General features: G+C 46.1%; 1 protein-coding gene and 1 long non-coding RNA gene across 10 annotated transcripts in view; one reads left to right on the forward strand and one right to left on the reverse strand.

The window, feature by feature from the left end:
* The window catches only part of LOC138915075 (uncharacterized), a 170,896-nt gene that overhangs the window by 119,797 nt on the left and 31,587 nt on the right, over nucleotides 1–19,512 (reverse strand). The gene's annotated exons all lie outside the window — the stretch shown is intronic.
* The window catches only part of LOC138924041 (putative neuroblastoma breakpoint family member 5), an 81,833-nt gene that overhangs the window by 59,918 nt on the left and 2,403 nt on the right, over nucleotides 1–19,512 (forward strand). For 2 of the 9 annotated variants that reach the window (XM_070266794.1, XM_070266793.1), the window contains 7 exons: nucleotides 8,593–8,802; nucleotides 10,780–10,882; nucleotides 11,687–11,901; nucleotides 12,969–13,020; nucleotides 14,274–14,305; nucleotides 17,660–17,896; nucleotides 18,201–18,375. In XM_070266794.1, coding sequence (XP_070122895.1) covers nucleotides 8,625–8,802; nucleotides 10,780–10,882; nucleotides 11,687–11,901; nucleotides 12,969–13,020; nucleotides 14,274–14,305; nucleotides 17,660–17,896; nucleotides 18,201–18,375 — 992 coding nt within the window. In that variant the 5' untranslated portion in view covers nucleotides 8,593–8,624. Of the gene's footprint in view, nucleotides 1–5,473; nucleotides 5,642–8,320; nucleotides 8,493–8,592; nucleotides 8,803–10,779; nucleotides 10,883–11,686; nucleotides 11,902–12,968; nucleotides 13,021–14,240; nucleotides 14,306–17,659; nucleotides 17,897–18,200; nucleotides 18,376–18,753; nucleotides 18,946–19,512 lie in introns of those variants that run through there. The other 7 variants (XM_070266789.1, XM_070266792.1, XR_011438587.1 and 4 more) reach the window with 6 other exon arrangements.

Genomic DNA, 19,512 nt, shown 5'->3' on the forward strand with positions numbered 1-19,512 from the left:
GGAGAAAGCTGAGCAGCCAAAATGGATGCTGAGGCTCATAGCTGTGTCTTAAAGGAGAGCATGTGAGAAGCTCACTCGGAAGCTAATTTGCTTGCGGTTCTACTTTCTTGTCCACAGCAAACCAAAGGGGGACGTTATCATGCGTTTTTTTAAAAGATAACTTGGAGATATAATTTACATACTGTAAAACTCACCGTGTTAAGTGTGTACAATTCAGTGGGTTTTAGTATATTCACATAGTTGCACAACCATCACCACTGTCTAATTGCAGAACATTTTCATCATTCCCAAAGGAAAACCTGTACCATTAGCGGTCACTTCCCCAATCCTTGACAATCCCTAACCTACTTTGTTTCTATGGATTTTCCTGTTCTGGGCATTTCCTATAAATGGAATCATACAATATACAGCCTTTTGTGACTAGCTGCTTTTAATGTTTTTAAGGCTTATCCATGTTATATAGCATGTATCAGTACTTCACTCCCTTTTATTGATGAATGATATTACTTTATATGGATGCCATGTTTTATTTATCCATTCATTCATTGGTGGACACTTGGGTTGTTTCCATTTCTTGGTTATTATGCATAATGCTGCTATGAACATTTATGTGCAAGTTTTTGTGTGGCCATATGTCTTCCTTTCTCTTGGGTGTATACCTAGCAGTGGAATTACTGGTTCATGTGTTAACTCTATGTTTGACTTTCTGAGGAACTGCCCCACTTCCAAAGTGGCTGTGTTATTTCCTATGGCAGTGTGTGAAGATTCCAGTTTCTCCAGTATCCTTGTGAACACTTGCTATTGTCTTTTTTGTTTTAGCCATCCTAGTGAGTGTGAAGTGTATCTCACTGTGGGTTTGATTTGCATTTTCCTAATGACTAATGATTGAGCATCATGTGCTTATTGGCCATTTGTGTATCTTCTTTGGAGAAATGTCTACTCATATCCTTTGCTCCTTTCTTTGTTTTTCTTTTTGGTGAGAAAGATTGGCCCTGAGCTAACATGTGTTGCCAATCTTCCTCTTTTTGCTTGAGGAAGATTGTCACTGAGCTAACATCTGTGCCAATCTTCTTCTATTTTTTTGTATGTGGGATGCTGCTGCAGCATGGCGTGATGAGGACTGTGCATGTCTGTGCCTGGGATCCGAACCTGTGAACCCTGGGCAGCCAAAGCAGAGCGCCTGAACTTAACCACTGGGACACTGGGCTGGCCCTGTTTGCCCATTTTTTGTTTGAGGTTTTTGTCTTTCATTGTTGAGATGTAAGAATTATATTCTGGATAAAATTTCCTTATCATATATGATTTGTAAATATTTTTCCCATGTCTTTGCACTTTCTTGATGGTATTCTTTGAAGCACAAGTGTTTTTAATTTTGATTAAGTCCACTTCATTCTTTTTTCTTTTGTTGTTTGTACTTTTTGTGTCAAATCTAAGAAACCATTGCTTAATCTAAAGTCACAAAGATTTACTCCTATGTTTTATTCTCAGAGTTTTATAGTTTTAGCGTTTACATTTAGATGTATGACAGATTTGGAGTTAAATGTCACATATGGTGTGTGGTAGGAGTTGAACTTCATTCTTTCATGTGTGGATATTCAGTTGTCCCAGCACAGTTGTTGGAAAGACCGTTTTTCTCCTGATGAATTGTCTTGGCCCTCTTGTCAAAAATCATTTGGCTGTGAATGTAAGGATTTATTTCTGGACTCTCAATTTTGTTCTATTTATCTATATGTCTAACTTTATGCTAGTACCACAGTGTCTTGATTACTGTAGTAATTTTTGAAATTGGAAAGTCTGAGTCCTACAACTTTGTTCTTTTTCAAGATTGTTTTGGTTATTTTGGGTCCCTTGCATTTCCACGTGAGTTTTAGGATTGGCTTGTCAATTTCTGCAAGAAGGGCAGATGGGATTTTGTTATACTGTGATATAATAAATTTATATTTGGGCCCTGGTTCCTGGCACAGAGCTCCTAAAGCCCTTGGAATTTCCTGATTGATAGAGGTTAAGAGGGAGCATCTTTTGTTCTTCATGAGAAGCTCTTTTCAACTTTACCTGAGTTGATGTTAATGAGGTGACTCTTGGTGGGCCCCTAACAGCTTCAAGATGGGAGCTGGTTGCCAGAGGAGCTAACCTTGTGATTAAAGGATGGAACTTGCATCCCCACCTCCCTACCTAGGGGGAAGAGCGAGGGGCTGGAGATTGAGTTCAATCTCAATGGCAATGACTTAATCAGTTATGCCTATGCAACGGAACCTCCATGAAAACCCTAAATAGTAGGGTTTGGAGAGGTTCCTGGTTGGTGAACACATTATGGTGTTGGGAAAGTGGCATGCCCAGAGAGGCTTGTCAGAGCTCTGTGCCCCTTCCCACACACCTTGTCCTATATACCTCTTCATTTGGCTGTCATTTGTATCCTTCAAAATTAGGTAATAGTAAGTAAAGTGTTTCCCTGAGTTGTGTGAGCTGTTATAGCAAATTATTGAACCTGAAAGGGGGTCCTAGGAACCCCTGATTTATAGGTGGTTGGTCAGAAGTACGGGAGGCCTGGGACTTGAAATTGGCATCTGAAGTTGGGGGACAGTCCTGTGAGACTGAGCCCCTTAACCTGTGGGGTCTGTACTAACTCTGGGTAGTTAGTGTCAAAATTGAATTAAATTCTAGGACACCAAGTTGTTATCTCTAGAGAATTGGAGAATTACTTGGTGTGGAAAACCTACACATTTGATATCAGAAGTGCTGGTAGTAGAAACAGTTTATAGGTTTTAATAGAGATGGCATGGCATTTGTAGATCAATTTGGGGAGCATTGCCATGTTAACAGTGTCTTCAGATCCATGAACATGGGAGGTTCTTGATTGATGTATGTCTTGTTGAATTTCTTTCAGTGATGTTTTGTAATTTTCAGTGTACAAGTCTTATACTTCTTTTGTTAAATTTATTTCTAACTATTTTATTCTTTTTGATGCTATTATAAATGGAATTGCTTCTTAAATTCATTTTTGAACTCATTCATTTGTTCTAGTAAGTTTTTTATTATGTGTGTTTGGATTCTTTGGGATTTTTTATATACAAGATCATGTCATCTGTGAATAGAGGTAGCTTTGTTGCTGCTGCTTCAATCTGGATGCCTTTTATTTCTTTTCTTGCCTAACTGCCCTGGCCGGGGCTTCCAGATCGATGTTGAACAGAGGTGATGAGAGTGGACATCCTTGACTTGGTTCTGATCTTGGGGGAAAATCGTTCTTTCTCTCACCACTAAGTAAGATGTTAGCTGTGGATTTTTTGTTAGATGGCCTTTATCTGGTTGAGGAAGTTCCCTTCCATTTATAATTTGTTGGGTGTTTTCATCATGGAAGGTTGTTGGATTTTGTCAGACACTTTTTCTTTATCTATTGGGATGGTTAGATGTCCTTTATTTTATTAATATGGTATATTACATTAATTTTCATATGTTGAGCCAACCTTGCATTCTTGGGATAAATCTCATTTGGTCATTGTGTATAATCCTTTTTACATATTGCTGGATTTGTCTTGCTAGTTCTTTCTTAAGGATTTGATGACAGTTGTTGTTAAAGGCAGAAGCATATGTAGCATATCATTATCATACTTGTTGCTAACAGTGTAGAAAGCATTAAAAAATACTAAAACTCAGCCTCAAGGACTCAAAAGGCATAGTAGTAGCTTGGAGCCATTTTGCATGGAGTCATTGCCGATTTTAGCTTATACTTTAACTAATGTATATAATGGTTATCCTGAATCCTGAAGAAATACACTGAATTACAGCTTACCAAGGTCTCAATTGTTAGAGCAGAGTATAATCTATTTTAGGAAGATTTCTAGTCAAGGAAGTTCAAACTAGAGAAAACTTTGGTATTTAGATGAAGTACCTGCCAGTTATCTGGAAATTTTGCTCCTTCGTGGGATTTCATTCAGTAGTGGTGCTGATACATGATTGACTGTTGTACTAGAGATCCTGCATCCCCAGCTCCAGGAAGGCTCTGCCTGGTCACAGCTCATTCAGTCGGGAGGGAAATGTGACACGGTACTTACCTCAAACTGAGCCTACCCTGTGAGGTTCTGTGAGCACATTCGCAGAGTCACAGCCATTCCTCGGCGGGGGGTGGTAAGTGGGGGTGTTTGTCAGTTGTCTGTGTGGCCTGGTCACTGATGACACTGCCTGCTAGTGGCGTTCACCCCTCCCCTCTTCACTCCTCTTTGAGCCTGTGGGACTGAATTCTTGATTCCGTGTCCCATGGACTCCATGGCATTTTTGGATCACCTTGCTTTATGCACGGTCCTTAGTCCATGAGGATCTAAGAAGGGATTATTGTAAAGCTACAAATTCTGTATCTTCAAAGTCTTGTTGTCTCACAGAGCAAGAACGTAATGATATAAAGGGTTTCGTCTCTTTGTGATTGTATGGTATTTTATAAACTATAAAACTTTCATTTTTATTATCTAATTTTGATTCTTATGACAACCCTGACATATAGGCAATATAGATACTAGCTATGTGCTGTGGATGAAGCAGAGGCTTGGGGAGTTTAAATACTTAGAATTTACCAGGTATAGAATGTTGGTGGTGGCCAAAGGTGAACGCCTTCATTCTGTGTATGAAGGCTTAGGGGATCCCTCTCTAGCATCATGCTAGGGCCTTCTCATCTCTGTGTTTCTTCAGTTTCCCGGTCCTCTCTAATAGCGGGATGGTTTTTTCCTTCCTTCACTGTCATCAATCCATTTTCATTAATGAGCATCTTGAGTTCCATTCCTAAAGTCATTCAAGTGAATCAAATACTGACCCTTTGTCCTTTTAAAGCAAGTCTTGGTGCCCTGCAATTTTTCGTTGGTTTGTTTTTGACCTCAGGGCCATTCGAGTGTCCATGCACAGGCTTCGTCATCCATCTCAATTTGAGTTTAAGGTAGTGAACCAGGTCTTAGTGGAGCATTGGCTTGTGTTCATCCCGATTGCTTACTTCCTACTGAAGTATCGGTGAGGCCATGCAGGATAGAGAATAATTTTTTAACGAACTATTCATTCACTTAGTGTTCCACTCTGCTTTTGTCCCTTTTAATGGATGTAGAAAAACCTGGAGAAAGCCCAGCGAATAGCAGCATGAGAGTCTAAAAGTTTGCCATCTTTCACGTATGGGAAAACCTTAAGATCGGTTTACATTTAGAGAGAAAGTGGGGTGACTTCGTGACGGTGCTTCAGAAGACAAACTTTGTTGGGACACTGGTTTCTCTTTCTGTTTTGAGATGCACACAGGAATGGGCACTGAGAACTATGCTTAGATATTTTCTGGAAAGAGACAGGTCGGTAGTGTCAGCACGAGAGTAGACAGCTGCTTTGGAGTGATGCCCATCAGCAGTGGCCTTCAGAAAAGGTCGGGCAGCCTGGGGTAGCAGCAGGGCCTAGGCAACTGGAAGGCAGGGGCTCCTAAGATTCCATGACACCTCCACCTTCCAATTCTGTTATTGCAACGCCAGACCGTTAACTGGCACACTGGGGCCTCTCTCCATCACTCCTGTCTGACTCTGAGTTACAGGCGGTGCCTGTGGCTCTGAGCTCTGGCATCTTGAACCTTGTTTGGCAGTTCCAGACCCTCAGCTGTTGTGGAGTGCTGATCAAGTCGTTCTCAACCGTGAGTTAAGAAGTCTTGTTTGACGTAGACCCATTTGTTTCTTCTTTCTTCTGTTTCCCTTGCCTGAGGAGACATGATAATCCAAAGGATACTGTGAAGACCAATGTCAAAGAGTGCACTGCCTATGTTTTCTTCTAATTTTCTGGTTTCAGATCTTACATTCCAGTCCTTAATGCATTTTGAGTTAATTTTCTGTGTCGTGTAAGATAGTGGTCTACTTTCATTCTTTTGCATGTGGCTGTCCAATTTCCCAGTAACATTTATTGAAGAGACGTTCCTTTCCCCACTGTACGTTCTTGGCTCTTTTGTCAAAGATTAGCTGTCCATAGATGTGAGGGTTTATGTCTGTGCTCTCCATTCAGTTCCATTGATCTTTGTGTCTGTTTTCTTTCCTGTATCATGATTTTTTTTTTTTGAGGAAGTTTAGTCCTCATCTAACATCTGCTACCAATCTTCACCTTTTTGCTGTGGAAGATTGGGCCTGAGCTGACATCCGTGCACATCTTCCTCTATTTTCTTTTCTGTAGGACCGGTGCCACAGCATGACTTGTTAAGCAGTGAGTAGGTCCACACCCTATATGGGAACTGGCGAACCCTGGGCCGCTGAAGTGGCACATGTGAGGCTCAAAGCACTCTACCTGCCAACGGGCTGGCCCCGTAATGTTTTGATTAATAGAGCTTGTAGTATATTTTGAAATCAGGGAGTACCATACCTCCAGCTTTGTTTCTTTTGTCTCAGGACTGCTTTGGATGCAGGTGCTTATTATAATGATTGACCTGGGGGTAGGAAACATGGAGCTGTGTGACTTTTATGCAAAATACAAAAGCAGGATAGAGCAGAACAACAAGGATACTTTCAATCAAGTCGCTAAAGCAGGGGAGAAACTGTTGGAGGACTCTAGAATGGAAGGGGACCTGGCCCATCTGACTGCATTTTAACTTCATCCATTTTATAGCATAGACATGAGGCCTTAGGGACATACACCTCAGGCACCAGGGACTCCACCTTGACAACAGTGAGGGCCATAATTTCAAATTCTAGCGTGCTTTGAGTAGAAGTGAAATTTACTCTTTCTGCTCATCAATGAGACCAATCTTCTCTGAGTCTCTCACTTTACGAAGTAAATCCTGTCATTATTCATTCAAACTTCAACAGTGAGGTTTGAAGTCAGAAAATCGTATAAATATTCTAGCCACCTAACAAAACACCAGAAAGATGGCAAGTCCATTCCAGTTCAGGACAGTTGGGCCCACTAGACCACAGACTTTGAGACATAAAGAAAAGAATGTCACATCCAACTGACACCAAAAGAGAGATTTCTTTAAAGCTTTTCATGGCTCTGATACACCAATAGCATTCCACAGTGTCGTTGAAGGATGGCGTGGCGTGGGGAGGAGATGAGCTTCCAAAGCGGTTGATGCGGTCCTCCGTCCTTTACCTTGACATGAAAGCTCGGTGGTACATGGCGAGACCCATTGTGCCCTCAGCTCAGGCGAGTGCAGCAGCTAAACTGAAGAGACCAATGCCACAGGGGGTCTCCCAGGTCTCCTCTTCACAAGACCCAGGTGGGAAGAGATGACAAGAAAGTGAGCAGGGCATTCAGGGCACCACTTTCCCCTGCCTGCCTGTGCCTCTCTTGTCAACCTCAGCTTCTCTGTCACTGAACCCCATCACACACATACACTGAGGGTCATCCACCATCCCTGAACCATGACTTTGAAATTCCACATTCTGGTAGAGGAATATAACCGCAGGTCAGTAGCATGACGACAGCTCGAAGGGATCTGTCCAGCAACAATCCATCAACACTGCTCCGCATCCCTGATCTGTTCCAAACGTGAGTGAACTGAATGACGACAAGAAATAGCATCAGGGTGACAAGTGTTTGCAAAAGAAAGGGCCACTACGTGTATTCAGGATATACTCATAAACCACTGGATAAACTCATAATCATTTTCAGAGCTGGAAAAGAGCTCTTGTGGGACTAGAAGGCATAATATGTGGATATCGGGAAGCAACAAGTAGGAAAGATAGTGTTTACAGACATTTAAAAAGTAACAACCACAAAAGCAGCCCACACATAGAGAAGGATTTTAGGAGGTAGAGATGTCACACTGACTTAAGTTTGAAGATAAGCCAACATGCTGCCCTAGTGAGGGGCAAGAAGTCGACACAACACAGGGATGCAGCAAGAGGAGTATTGTGAGTCAGGACAGAGAATAATTTTTTAACGAACTATTCATTCACTTAGTGTTCCACTCTGCTTTTGTCCCTTTTAATGGATGTAGAAAAACCTGGAGAAAGCCCAGCGAATAGCAGCATGAGAGTCTAAAAGTTTGCCATCTTTCACGTATGGGAAAACCTTAAGATCGGTGTACATTTAGAGAGAAAGTGGGGTGACTTTGTGACGGTGCTTCAGAAAACAAACCTTGTTGGGACACTGGTTTCTCTTTCTGTTTTGACATGCACACAGGAATGGGCACTGAGAACTATGCTTAGATATTTTCTGGAAAGAGACAGGTCGGTAGTGTCAGCACGAGAGCAGACAGCTGCTTTGGGGTGATGCCCATCTGCAGTGGCCTTCAGAAAAGGCCGGGCAGCCTGGGGTAGCAGCAGGGCCTAGGCAACTGGAAGGCAGGGGCTCCTAAGATTCCATGACACCTCCACCTTCCAATTCTGTTATTGCAACACCAGACCGTTAACCGGCGCGCTGGGGCCTCTCTCCATCACTCCTGTCTGACTCTGAGCTGCAGGCGGTGCCTGTGGCTCTGAGCTCTGTCATCTTGAACCTTGTTTTGGCAGTTCCGGACCCTCAGCTGTTGTAGAGTGTTGATCTAGTTGTCCCCAACGGTAAGTTAAGGATTCCTGTGTAAACACCCCTCTGGCCTGATGAAACCTTTTTGTCTTTGCTTGTTTTTCACTCATTATATGTTTGGGTTTCTCTGCCCAGTCTCTGACTCTACCTCTTCTGCCAACATCACCATGGCCGTGTGTCCTCACGCTTTGTCTGATCCGAGGGCAGAGGTGACCCTCCAGGAGTCCAACCAGGAATTGCGTTCACAGCTGGCACAAAGCAAGCAGGACTTCCAAGCCCTCATGGAGGAATTCCTTGTATCCGAAGCTGCTGCCTACTCCCTGGCCACCGAGCTGCAGAAGCACAGTAAGTCTCCCAGGGCCGTGCTCCCCAGATGGGTGAGTGATCCCTGTCTGCCCTCTAAGACACTAAAATTTCTCCAGACTTTAGCCTCTGGTCCCTTTGTCAAAATAACTTTCATTCTGACCACAATCCAGGAAAGTCAGAGGTAGGTATTTTGCCCTCATTTTGCTGGGGATGGAGAGACTGATGCACAAAGAGTTTAGCAACTTTTTCAGATTTGCAGTGTGGTATAGGGCGGCTTTAGAATTCGAGTCCCAGACATCGATTGCTGGTGCAGCCACACAATTGCGTCTTCCTCTCAGGAAAGGGCTGCACTGTTTCTCTCAGCATCCTCTCTGTCCTTTACCACATCCTGCATCGCTCTTGGCCTAAATGTCTGGGACAAGTGAACTCCCTCAGGTCAAGCTTCTCTGAGGTCCCATGGGCAAAGCACTGTGCTACTTACAGTGGGAAAACAGATGATAGTAGCTGCTTTATAGGAGCTTAAAGATGAATATGCTCCTCACCGAAACTGTGCTATCCAGGAGTGACACCATCAAGACAGGGAATGCCCTGGTGAGAGGGAAGCCCTCTCTTCCAGGGCACGGGCTCTTCTTCCTGAGTCTGAGGAAGACGTTTGACACCCTGTGGTAAGGTTGGGGCTGTTTCTATGGAAACCAGAGACTCTGTCCCACCACCTGTGTCTCCCGCTCAGCTGGTGAACCCTCAGGGATGCAGGGCAGCCAACAGGTCCAGGTGACCTTGAGAGTCTGGGCTATGAGACCTGTGGCCAAATTGAGGCCACAAAGTGAGGTAGGTGGGGGAGACCACTAGCCCCAGGAAAACTCAAGCCAGTGTGTGAGGCAGGCCCTTCCCTGCCCCAGTCAGCCTCAAAACTGGAAGCTCGATTGCCTGTTCAGTGAGACTGGGCTGTAGTGACGACAAGAACCGTGACAACCAGGGCATGTGCACAGCAGAGTGTTTAGAAGGATCTTGACAACTCGGAGCCTGAATTGGGGTCGTTTCCTACAATTGCTTTTCAATAAGCCATTGAGGGGGGAGTAACTAAAATGGCTGACACAGAGAAAATCCAAGCCTGCCATTTAAAAAGTGAAGAGATGAGCTTTCAGGAAAGGACAAACGAAGTTTTATTTACATCCTGCCTTAGAATCACAGCGTAACTGTAGGAAACACATTTTGAAGCTGATGAAGAAGAAAGATATCACTTAAGACCTGGGTGTCAATGTAACACGGTGCAGTGGTGAAGAGCATGGACTCTGGGCCAGTCTTTCTGGGCTCCAATCCAAGCTGTGTGTCTTTCTGTGCCTCAGTTTCCTCCTCTGTTAATCCGGTGCTGTCATGGTACCTACTTGTTTGAGCTGTTGCAATGCATCACATGGATGATTTCTGTAAGTCCCTGTCACAGGGCCAACACTATTTGTTAGTTCTTCCTTCTATTGCTTTGAATTTAACACAAACTTTCTTAGTATCTGTGCACGTTTCCTTCAGAAATTTATGGGCAAATGCATAATATTTTACAGGGTTGAATCCATATAAATGTCTTTATCTTGGATGTACTTGACCTTGAAATTCTGAGCTCAAGGGAACCAACAGTCAGTAGAGTCCACCGGGCCTTCCCAAGCACACAGGCAATCGCTACTGCACGCGCCTGCTTGGTGTTTCACTTAAGAGGCTGCGAGGCTTGGTAACGTGACTAAGGCCCACGACTCAGGGTCAGTCTCAGGGGATGGGAATTCTGCCTTTGTCAAATAGAAGTTAATGTATCTAGATACTTTCTGTGCCTTGGAGCTTCTCTTTCCTCAGCTCTAAAATGGGGAGTAGCCCAATGCTGTGTAGTAGTTTGGAGGCCGAGGAATAAGATGCGGAAATCCCAGTGTGGAGCCTGGTACTGGGCATGGACCCTGCTTCCTCCCTTGAAGGCAGTGACCACAGCAGCATGGCCAGCTTTCCACTGAGGCAGGGCTCTCTGTCCTTTTTCAGAGTGTGGAGAGTGCAAAGACATCATTGAATCCGTGCTTGGGGACAAGCTGCCTTTTGAGGAGGGGAAGCTGGCAGAGAAGTCAACGCTAGCCGAGAAGCTCAGGTAAGGAGGGCTGTGTGGGGGTAGGCTGGTGGGTAGCTGTGGGAAGAGCTGAAGTGGGGCAGTGAGCAACTTTGGGCCAAGAGAAGGCAGAAATGTACGTGGCAGGCACTTGTGTTCAAATGTTTATACAGCAACTAGGGAAAAGTAATTGGAAAATTATGGTCTCCAGTTCTTCAGAGGCTCACTTACTCTGTTTTTTCAAAACTATAAATTTTTGATCTGAAATTCACCAAACACGAATTTGCACAAATTGAGGTGAACAATTCGGTGGCATTTAGTACGTTGACAGTGTTGTGGCATCACCCGCTCATTTCCCTTTAATCACAATCACCGCCTGTCTCACGAGGGCTTGTTGTGTTTTCTTTCTAAAGAATTCTGTCTCCTTGACCCTGTCATTCTCGTGTTCTTTCCAGCTAACCCAGCTGTGCTCGTGCACATTTCTGTGTCTGGCTTTGTGTCCATTCACTGCAGAATGCACCCTGTGTATTTCAACATAGAAGCGGGCATGGCTGAAGGGGTTAACTGAAGAGACACGTTTTTAAAACAGGATTAGGAAGACACCTGGTTTTGTTGACAGCAGAAACAATGAGTAGGATGTCCAGGAATCTGACAGGAGCTCTCTCTGATACAGAGGAAACCTGTGCTTTACCTTCCTCTTTCTCTTTGCCACAGGCAAGTCGCCACACATCGGCCAGAATTCTCTGAGGACTCCTTGGGGGCAGTTCTCACAGAAATCTTGAAGATCTTTAGAATCTGTCACTCATCCCTTTGGACTCTCAAGTCTTCTCTTCTGTCCCACCTTAGGGAATCCAGTCTCCTAATTCAAGAGCAGGAGCAGCAACTGGCCTATCTGCGGCACAAGTTACAGGAAGGGCGAGAAGTGCGGGCCCTGCTGAGTCAGCACCTCAATGACCTGCTGACACACAACGGCTCTGACGACCACCAAGGGCAGGCCTTCCGCCAGCAACTGGCTGAGGGATATAGGCTGGCCAAGCACCTTGCCCACATACTCGGCCCAGGTAAGGTGGCCACAGGCCCTCACTGCACTGAAATTCTCCAAGGTGCCTGGCTCACAAGACCCTCCACACCTCCCCTCGTAATGTTTTGACAAGCTGTCCCAGTTTGCGTGTTGCACTTGGGACCGTGGTAGGACCAGGACTGGCTAGGTGGGCGCAGAGAGCAGATATGCCCAGGGTGGAGGTCATAGTGGTGCAAGTTTCGGCTTCCTTCCTGATGGACTGTGACCTTTAGGGCAGGAGGCCACACCTACCTACTGTCAGAGGACACAAAAGAGGACGTGACAGGAGGCAGCTTGTTTGAGTGAAAAGAGCCTTGGACTAAGGGTGGCCATTCCCAGGCTCCAGCCTGAGAGCTGACGGTACTAACACTGGGTGAGAGATTGATTTTTACTTCATCCGTATCAATCTCCTCAGCAGGAAAATGGATCCAATAATCTGTTCACGGTAGCTGTAGTCCTCAAACGTAGGAATGTCCATGAATGCACTTCCGAACAAAGCAAGCCCCTCGCTCTGTGGGGTTGGGCAAGGTACTGGATGTGGTAGAACTTGGTGGTAGAGAGTTTAGACTGGAGACCTTTCCGTAGAGAGAATTTCCCTCCACAACACACAGAAGCCAACTTGGAGGGCCCTTAAAGTCCCCAGATGAGGGGTGTTGGCTTGGGTTCTTTCTTGTCTCCTTAGAGAAAGGACGAGGTCTCTGTGAGAGCTGGGAAGGGATCTAGGGCCTGTGCCTTTGGCAGGATTTGTGGCAGAATGGAGCACGCAGTCGCAGAATTCAAGATGGAAGCTGGACAAGTACCCAGTGATATGAGGAACAAAAGACAGCTTAAACTTTTGCCCAATTTCAGGCAGAGTCTGCAATGATGGTGATCCAGTGGATCACAGACACACCGCCTGATAAATCAGAAATCCATGCTGGGGCAATGCTTTCAAGACAATGCGCTAGGACTTCAAGACCATACGGACTCCTGCATAGATATTTATGTCTCCATGGCTGTTGAGGTCACTGCGTTCATAGAGGTTAAAGTGGGAAAGAGCTAACTGGACATTTCTGAATTTATTTGCAGGGAATAACGAAGACAAGGAAGATGAAAAGACACAAGGCACACTCACTCACAGGTGACAATGAATAATCTGGTGCCGGTAATGGGTGGGGAAAATGTGGAGATGGTCTCAGAAAGAACAGTAAGTGAGGGGAACAAAGTCACAAGTGCCAGAGGCAGGAGAAGGAAACGTGGAGGTTGTAATGATTTAATTCACTCAACCAACAAGGAAAAGGCTCTGTTAACTTCAATGTCACTCGTCTCTATGGACCTGTAAGTCTGACACAAGAGAACGCAACACCCTTAGGAAATCATGCACATAGAGAAAAGGTCTATTCTCTCCTGCAACAAAAATCAGGGTGAGACACATATCGAACTGCTACACATTAATGATGGTCTCTCGAAGGAAGCAAACTAGCAGTGCAAAAACTAAAGGGATGATTAACCACATTAAACAACAAAAATGCAGTGAGATGAGAAAAATGTACCTGTTCTGTAAACAGTCAGAGAAAGAAGCATAGAATGGAGACCACCATGGGGATTATACAATGAAACAAGAAGGGACTTCATTTGAAGGGGAAATGTGATGATCTCAGATATGCGAACATCAGGAAGTGCTCACTATCCCCGTTTCCCCATGCAGACAACCACCAAGTGTCCCATGTCGTGACCAAAGTCCGCATCATGCCCCAATTGGTACTAAAATACATCCGAAAGCCCAGCTTTCTCTGCGTTTACCCTCATGCCAGAGTCAGTTTACCCTTGGCTGCTTGGTTTATGTCCTGCCCACTTTATGCAATACTATTCATGCCACCCTTCTTCTTTTCTGAGTTTACGTTTTTCATGTCTCTCGTCTCCTGGTATACTCAATCCTCTTTCTCATCACATTTTTTCCCTCTTTCTCATAATCTTTTCTTTTCCTCCATCCTCTAAGCTATCTCTGCTGGGTCCTTGTTCCACTTGTCTTTCCCTCTTTCTCTTTTTCTCTCTAATGATCTCCCTCTCTCTCCTGTTCACTTTGCAACCACACTCTCTTCCTAGACAGGGCAAGTTTCCTTTTTCTCTCTTCATGGGTGCCTTAATTCTGTTTTAGGTGATCCCACTCTCATCCTTCCCATCCAAACCGTCCCTTGGTTTTTGTCTTTCCTAATGCCTTTTTTTTATCTTCACTCATCTGTACCCCAACACCCTGAGCAGCAATCTGCTCTATATGAAAGATAATGGATTCCCCAAGGACGCCGTGAATAAATATTTTGTTTTTTGTTCCATTGAACATGACCTGTCCTCCTCCTACAGACCTTACAGTGATTCTTCATTGTCATTTGACAGACACGAAATCTTCCAAACCCTGGATGCAGAGGGTGAGTACTCCCACTGTAAATGGCACAAATTCCTTGCGGTTTTCTGGTAATGTCTATGTTCTTTGAATCCAGCACCCTGCATTGGCTGAGAGGTGCATCCCTGCCAATGGGTTCTGTAGACTCCTTCTAGTTTGAGTTGTGCTCCTGAAGTTAATTTTAAGAAGCATCCTGTGGGCGGATAATTTTCTTCTTCTAGTCTCAACTCCTGTCACCTGGCATTTCTCACAACTGCAGACTGTTCCTATCAAGTCAGGTTCAAGAGGGGAAATAGAGGGATAATGGAAAAGTCTAAGCCATCATTTTGTTACCTGGAGGAATTTGTGAAAAACATCTCTTTTCCATCCTAAGAATTCTCATACTTATGGAATGATGTTGCTACTTGTATTTCCTGAGTAGTTTTGTACAAACTCTCTGGCTTTCCACACAGGTTTGCAGTCTGCTCAATATTTGCAACATGTATTACATGGTTCCCAAGCTCAAAGTTTTTCCCCTGGGGTGCCAACCCGCTTCTGAAGCATTTGGATACGAGATCCTGAACACCAAATCCTGCCTCTTTCTGTGTTTTCAATGAAGCCAAAGCTCTCATTCTGATTTTTCATCCTCCACCAATGGCCATGGGTCTCGTCCTTTGTGCAACACCATTGATTTCCTCGATGTGGAGGTTGTAGTTTCAATCACGTGTCTAGACTCGGCGGTATCATCTCATGTAAACTATCAACAGCCTGTCTACCTGATGGGGGTATTGGCCTAATTTATGAGCAAAGCACACAAGCTTCCCTATCCATTATCTCCAGAAAAGTCCTCCCTGGTGAGCAAGATCCCACTGGGGCCGCCATTTCCTCAAGCAGGGAGATTCAAACACAGTTTTTATCTCCTCTCTCGGAGGCGATCTTCCGGACTTGTCTTCTGGGCGAGGTGGTTGGGTTGTTAGGAGCCTTTACTCATGAAATCATCTTGTAGGAAGAGCCAGAAACTCTGTGGTGTTCCTGACTCTCTCTGACTATTTTATAGTGAAATCGACCATGAACAACTTGTCCTTCAACCTTTTCGGGTCAGTAAGGGCCTTTTCACACTGGACCATCCTCTTTCCTGTTTCCCCTTCTTCCCGAGGTGCAGAGAATCGAAGGCTTTCTGAGGATCACAACAATTCATGACTGAAAATGTCACACAGGTCTTTTGTGTCTATTGTGTGCCACGCCCCTCAGCAAGTGAGCTCCGTGGACACTATAACCCATTCGGTCCTCACAGGGCCACTCTCAATAGGTGAGGTATCTCATGTTGGAGCCGAGGGCACTGAGGCTCAGCAAGGTCACTTTGCTAGCCCCAGACCCCCAGTCAGTGCACAGTGGGACTGTGGCCCCCATTTGGCCTGACTCCCCTGCTCAGGCTCTGTCTCCTGCTCTCAGCAGTCGGAACATCAGGGACTAAGCGGGGATGGTGCTCACCCTCTTCCTTGTGCTTTGTTCCAAACTATGTCAAACAATTTTAAACTTAAACAGAAAAGTTGGGAGACATCCAAAGAACTCCTGTTTCCACTCATGCCGATCTGCCAGTTCCTACCGTCTCAGAGCACTCCGTCCTGTGAGCAGAGCAAGCGGCCAACCCAGGCCCTCCCAGGGGAGCTGCAGCTCCATGAGGAGCTCTCTCCGTGGAAAATCAGCCAGGGCTGAGAGATCTGTCTCACCAGCCCCTGCCCTCGGGGCTTTTCTGCTCTCACTTAGAGTTGTCCTGCTGCCCTTGTAAAGCTGCACAGCTCTGTCTCGGTTACCCTGACAGCCAGGTCTCGGTCCCCATGAGGAGGATGAGAAATGCTCAGACACACGTCAGAAGTGAGATGTGTGTGATGGGGCATGGCCTTGCCAGGCCATCGTTCAAAATGCAGCAGGAAAGGACAAATTGCCCCATGCAGATGGGCTGAGATAAGTGAAGAGATCACCTAAATTGTACACAGACCCGTCCTGTGTTGGGGTTCGCTGATGACAACGTGTAAACACTGTGTATGGCAGCAGAGGGGCTACAGGCAGTTCAGGGTACAGCCCGAGAGAAGTCCTTGTGGAGAAAGACCTGGAAGCCAGAAGAGGCATGTGGTGCAGGGCTGGGGTGGGGGCTGGAGGGCAGGCTGATTCCAGAGGATTTATCTAAGGGAGGTGTGGGAAGCGATGCTGTAGAAGAAAGAGGGGCCAGAAGACAGAAGGAGGGAGTGCAAAGGAGGTGCAGAGTTGAGAGTGTGTAGCAGAGAGGGGAGAGGAAGTTCCCCCAGCAGAGCAGGCACAGGATGGGGCAGGATCTGGGGTAAGAAGGCGGGTGAGACATTTGCTGGTGAGAGAGGATGGAACCAGGGAACGCACCTTGAGGTTGGCTGGATGGAGCACGGACAGGAGTCAAGAGAGTATGTGATCTGGAAGACGAAATGGCAACAGACACACAGAGACATTTCTATGGAACAGTGAACCCTTGGTGAGAATGAGGATGGCTAGAGGGCAGGAGAGAGGGGAGCCCACGCAGAGCAGAGCAGGCCCTGCGGGCCAGGAGCCCGCCTGAGTGTGACCTGGACTGGCCTGAGGCTATTTGAAGTCTTTGTTAGCCCCCTTTCTGAGAGTATGTGTTCATTTCACAGTCAAAATATACACGTTTATTAGGGAGAACTGCCCAGCCCCCACCGAGGGGTGTGGGACACAGGATTGAGCGCTCTCTTACCTCCTTGAAGAACCACAAAGTCTGACTCTGTAGCACTTCTCTGTCCCTAAGTTTCCAATCAGGGACTCAGACCTCTACTACATGTCCTGTAGCTGCCGGTGCCCTGCGTGGCTATAGATATTTACATGTGTGGGTGGGTGGAGGGCAGTCAAAAATTACAGACAAAGCTGCTCAAAAGGCCGCAGAACTGTACAAAACTTCGGATAACTCGGTCCCTGTTCTACGGTTTCCCAACTGTGTCTTCTACCGGCCCTGAAGACTTGTGGCCGTACTTCTCTCCCTGTTCTTTTCTACTGTGGGTACACATCAACATCGCTTTCTCCCCCCTGTCCTAAGGCCTCTCTAGAACCTTCTCTCTAAGCTATAGGACTAAGTTAATGAGAACAGATTCACAGGCATGACTTCATCCTTCCATCCAAAGTCCTCTGGACTCTGGGTTTCTCACTTCTGGGACACTGCATCCTGTCACCTGCCATCTCAGCATCCCCAGGGACACACGTGAAGCTGACAGCTCCTTCATGTACATGAGGTCTGCCTTTTTTCTTTGGGTCGCTGGGTGGTCTCACTGACAGGCATGGACATTAGAAATGGGTGGGCTCCCAGGGCTGAGGAAAGGAAACCTGGGATTGGTCCCACTGAGCCCTCTTCTCCTTTCAGCTCCCACCCTGGAGGCCGGTCACCGAGGGCCTTTGAGGACAAACTGGAGTTTCCAAAGGCCAGAGCTGCAAGCTTCACAGACACAGCTGCAGCCAGGCACCCAGGTGACCAGTTATCTGCTGCTGCAGCTGGACCAGTTGGACTGTGGTGACGGCAAAGCCAGGCTTGGCCTTTGCTCCACCACCTGGAGCTTTAGAGCCCACGGTCCCTTCAGAAATCAGTGGCCGCTCTTCCAAGGTGAGAGAGAAAAGGGGAATATGAAGCTCTGGTCCATTGTTAGTCGTCAGAGGGTGGGAGCGGGGAGGTGATGGGCCTCTCCCACACCTCCTGGCAATCTCATCACTACTGGGTAGTGTGAGTAAGATCAAAGAAAGAGAAAATATGAAAGTGTCGCCATGGGCCTCACCTCACCCATGGACTTTCAGTGGCCTTTCTTGTTCTGGCCACTCTGCTTATTTGATGTCCCTCCTGGGTGGAGGATTAAGTCCCAGTACGATCACGAATAACAATGGATCCTGTTGGCTGTGGTTTTATTTTTCAGGACTGGCTTTCGATGCTTCCCTCAGAGGAAAGAAACCTCCCAAGCTGGAGGGTGATGCTCTTGAGGGCTCAGCTGCCTTAAGTGCCCAGAAACAGAAGATTATCAAAAGAAAACTGCTCTTCAACAAGTGGAGGATAACATGCAATTTCCCCAGCCTTCAGCTGAGGGTACTGAGGTAATCACATCGGTGGCTCTTAGATGCACTTATGCCTCATGGCTCTCTAGCTAAGATTCTAGCTCAATCTCCCGCTGTCTCTTCTCTTCCTCATTTGTTCACTCCAACAGCTGATGCGACCTCTGTCTGGCCTTCCCTCTGTTTTCCATGGGGGCTGCCACCCTGCCAGGCCCTTCCAGCTCCATCTCGTTTGCTCTCTGAACTCTGCTGTGTTCCTGCCGCTGCTGTCCTGATATTCCCTCCCTGCTTTCATCTTAGCCACGGCGAAGCCTGAGCCCATGGTCCTCCTCATCACAAGAGCATCATTGATGCCGCTGAACACAAGGCACTTTGCCGGAAATCACACACTTTCTTCATTTCTTTGCCTTCCCTTCCCAGCTTCCCCAACTCCACTGCCTCTTTCTTCTCAATGAATCACTCACACATGGATCTTGCTCCTGAGTCGCTTTGGGAATCTGACCTAGGACAACCCTTAACCGTGGACCTCTCCATGTGAAGAAGAAGAAGAAGTGTTAAAACTGAGGACAAAGAGCCCAGATGACAAAAACCAAATGAGAACCTGGGTCACAGGTGGGAGTGCTGGACTGGCCTGGAGCCAGCTTTCTCCTCGGCCCACATGTGCAGGCCTGTGCTAATGTGCATGGGGCTTCCAGGGACTCAGCATCCTCACCTCAGGGCCTCATTGGAGCTGGCATTAACACTGCCCTGTAATAAGCACCTGGTGAAAATTTAATGAAGATCAGTGCCTTGACCTCCCACCTGGCGATTCTCATTTAAATTGTCAGGAGTGGGGTTTGTGCTTCAGTAGATTTCAAAAGCTCCCCAGGGATTCTAACATGCAGCTAGACGTGACAAGGACCATTCCTCTACGATGATCTCAGGTTCAGAATAGAAATGCCCAGAATGTGTGGCTGCTTCATTAAAAAGCCTGAATATCCATCAGCCATTGAGGGGATTTGTATGCCTCTCTCAACAGCACTCTTTGTACAACGTGGAAAAAAGTGAGAAGATAAAAGAGGTAGATGAATGGATTAGACTTCTGACCTCCCTTCTTTGAGGAGAGTTTCTCCAACTTTTCTGAAGACAAGATAAAACAGGAAACGAGCATTTCATTGAAACCCAGTGCACAGAAAACAA

The sequence above is a fragment of the Equus caballus genome, chromosome 5 (genome assembly GCF_041296265.1).
Source record: "Equus caballus isolate H_3958 breed thoroughbred chromosome 5, TB-T2T, whole genome shotgun sequence".
NCBI lineage: Eukaryota > Metazoa > Chordata > Mammalia > Perissodactyla > Equidae > Equus > Equus caballus.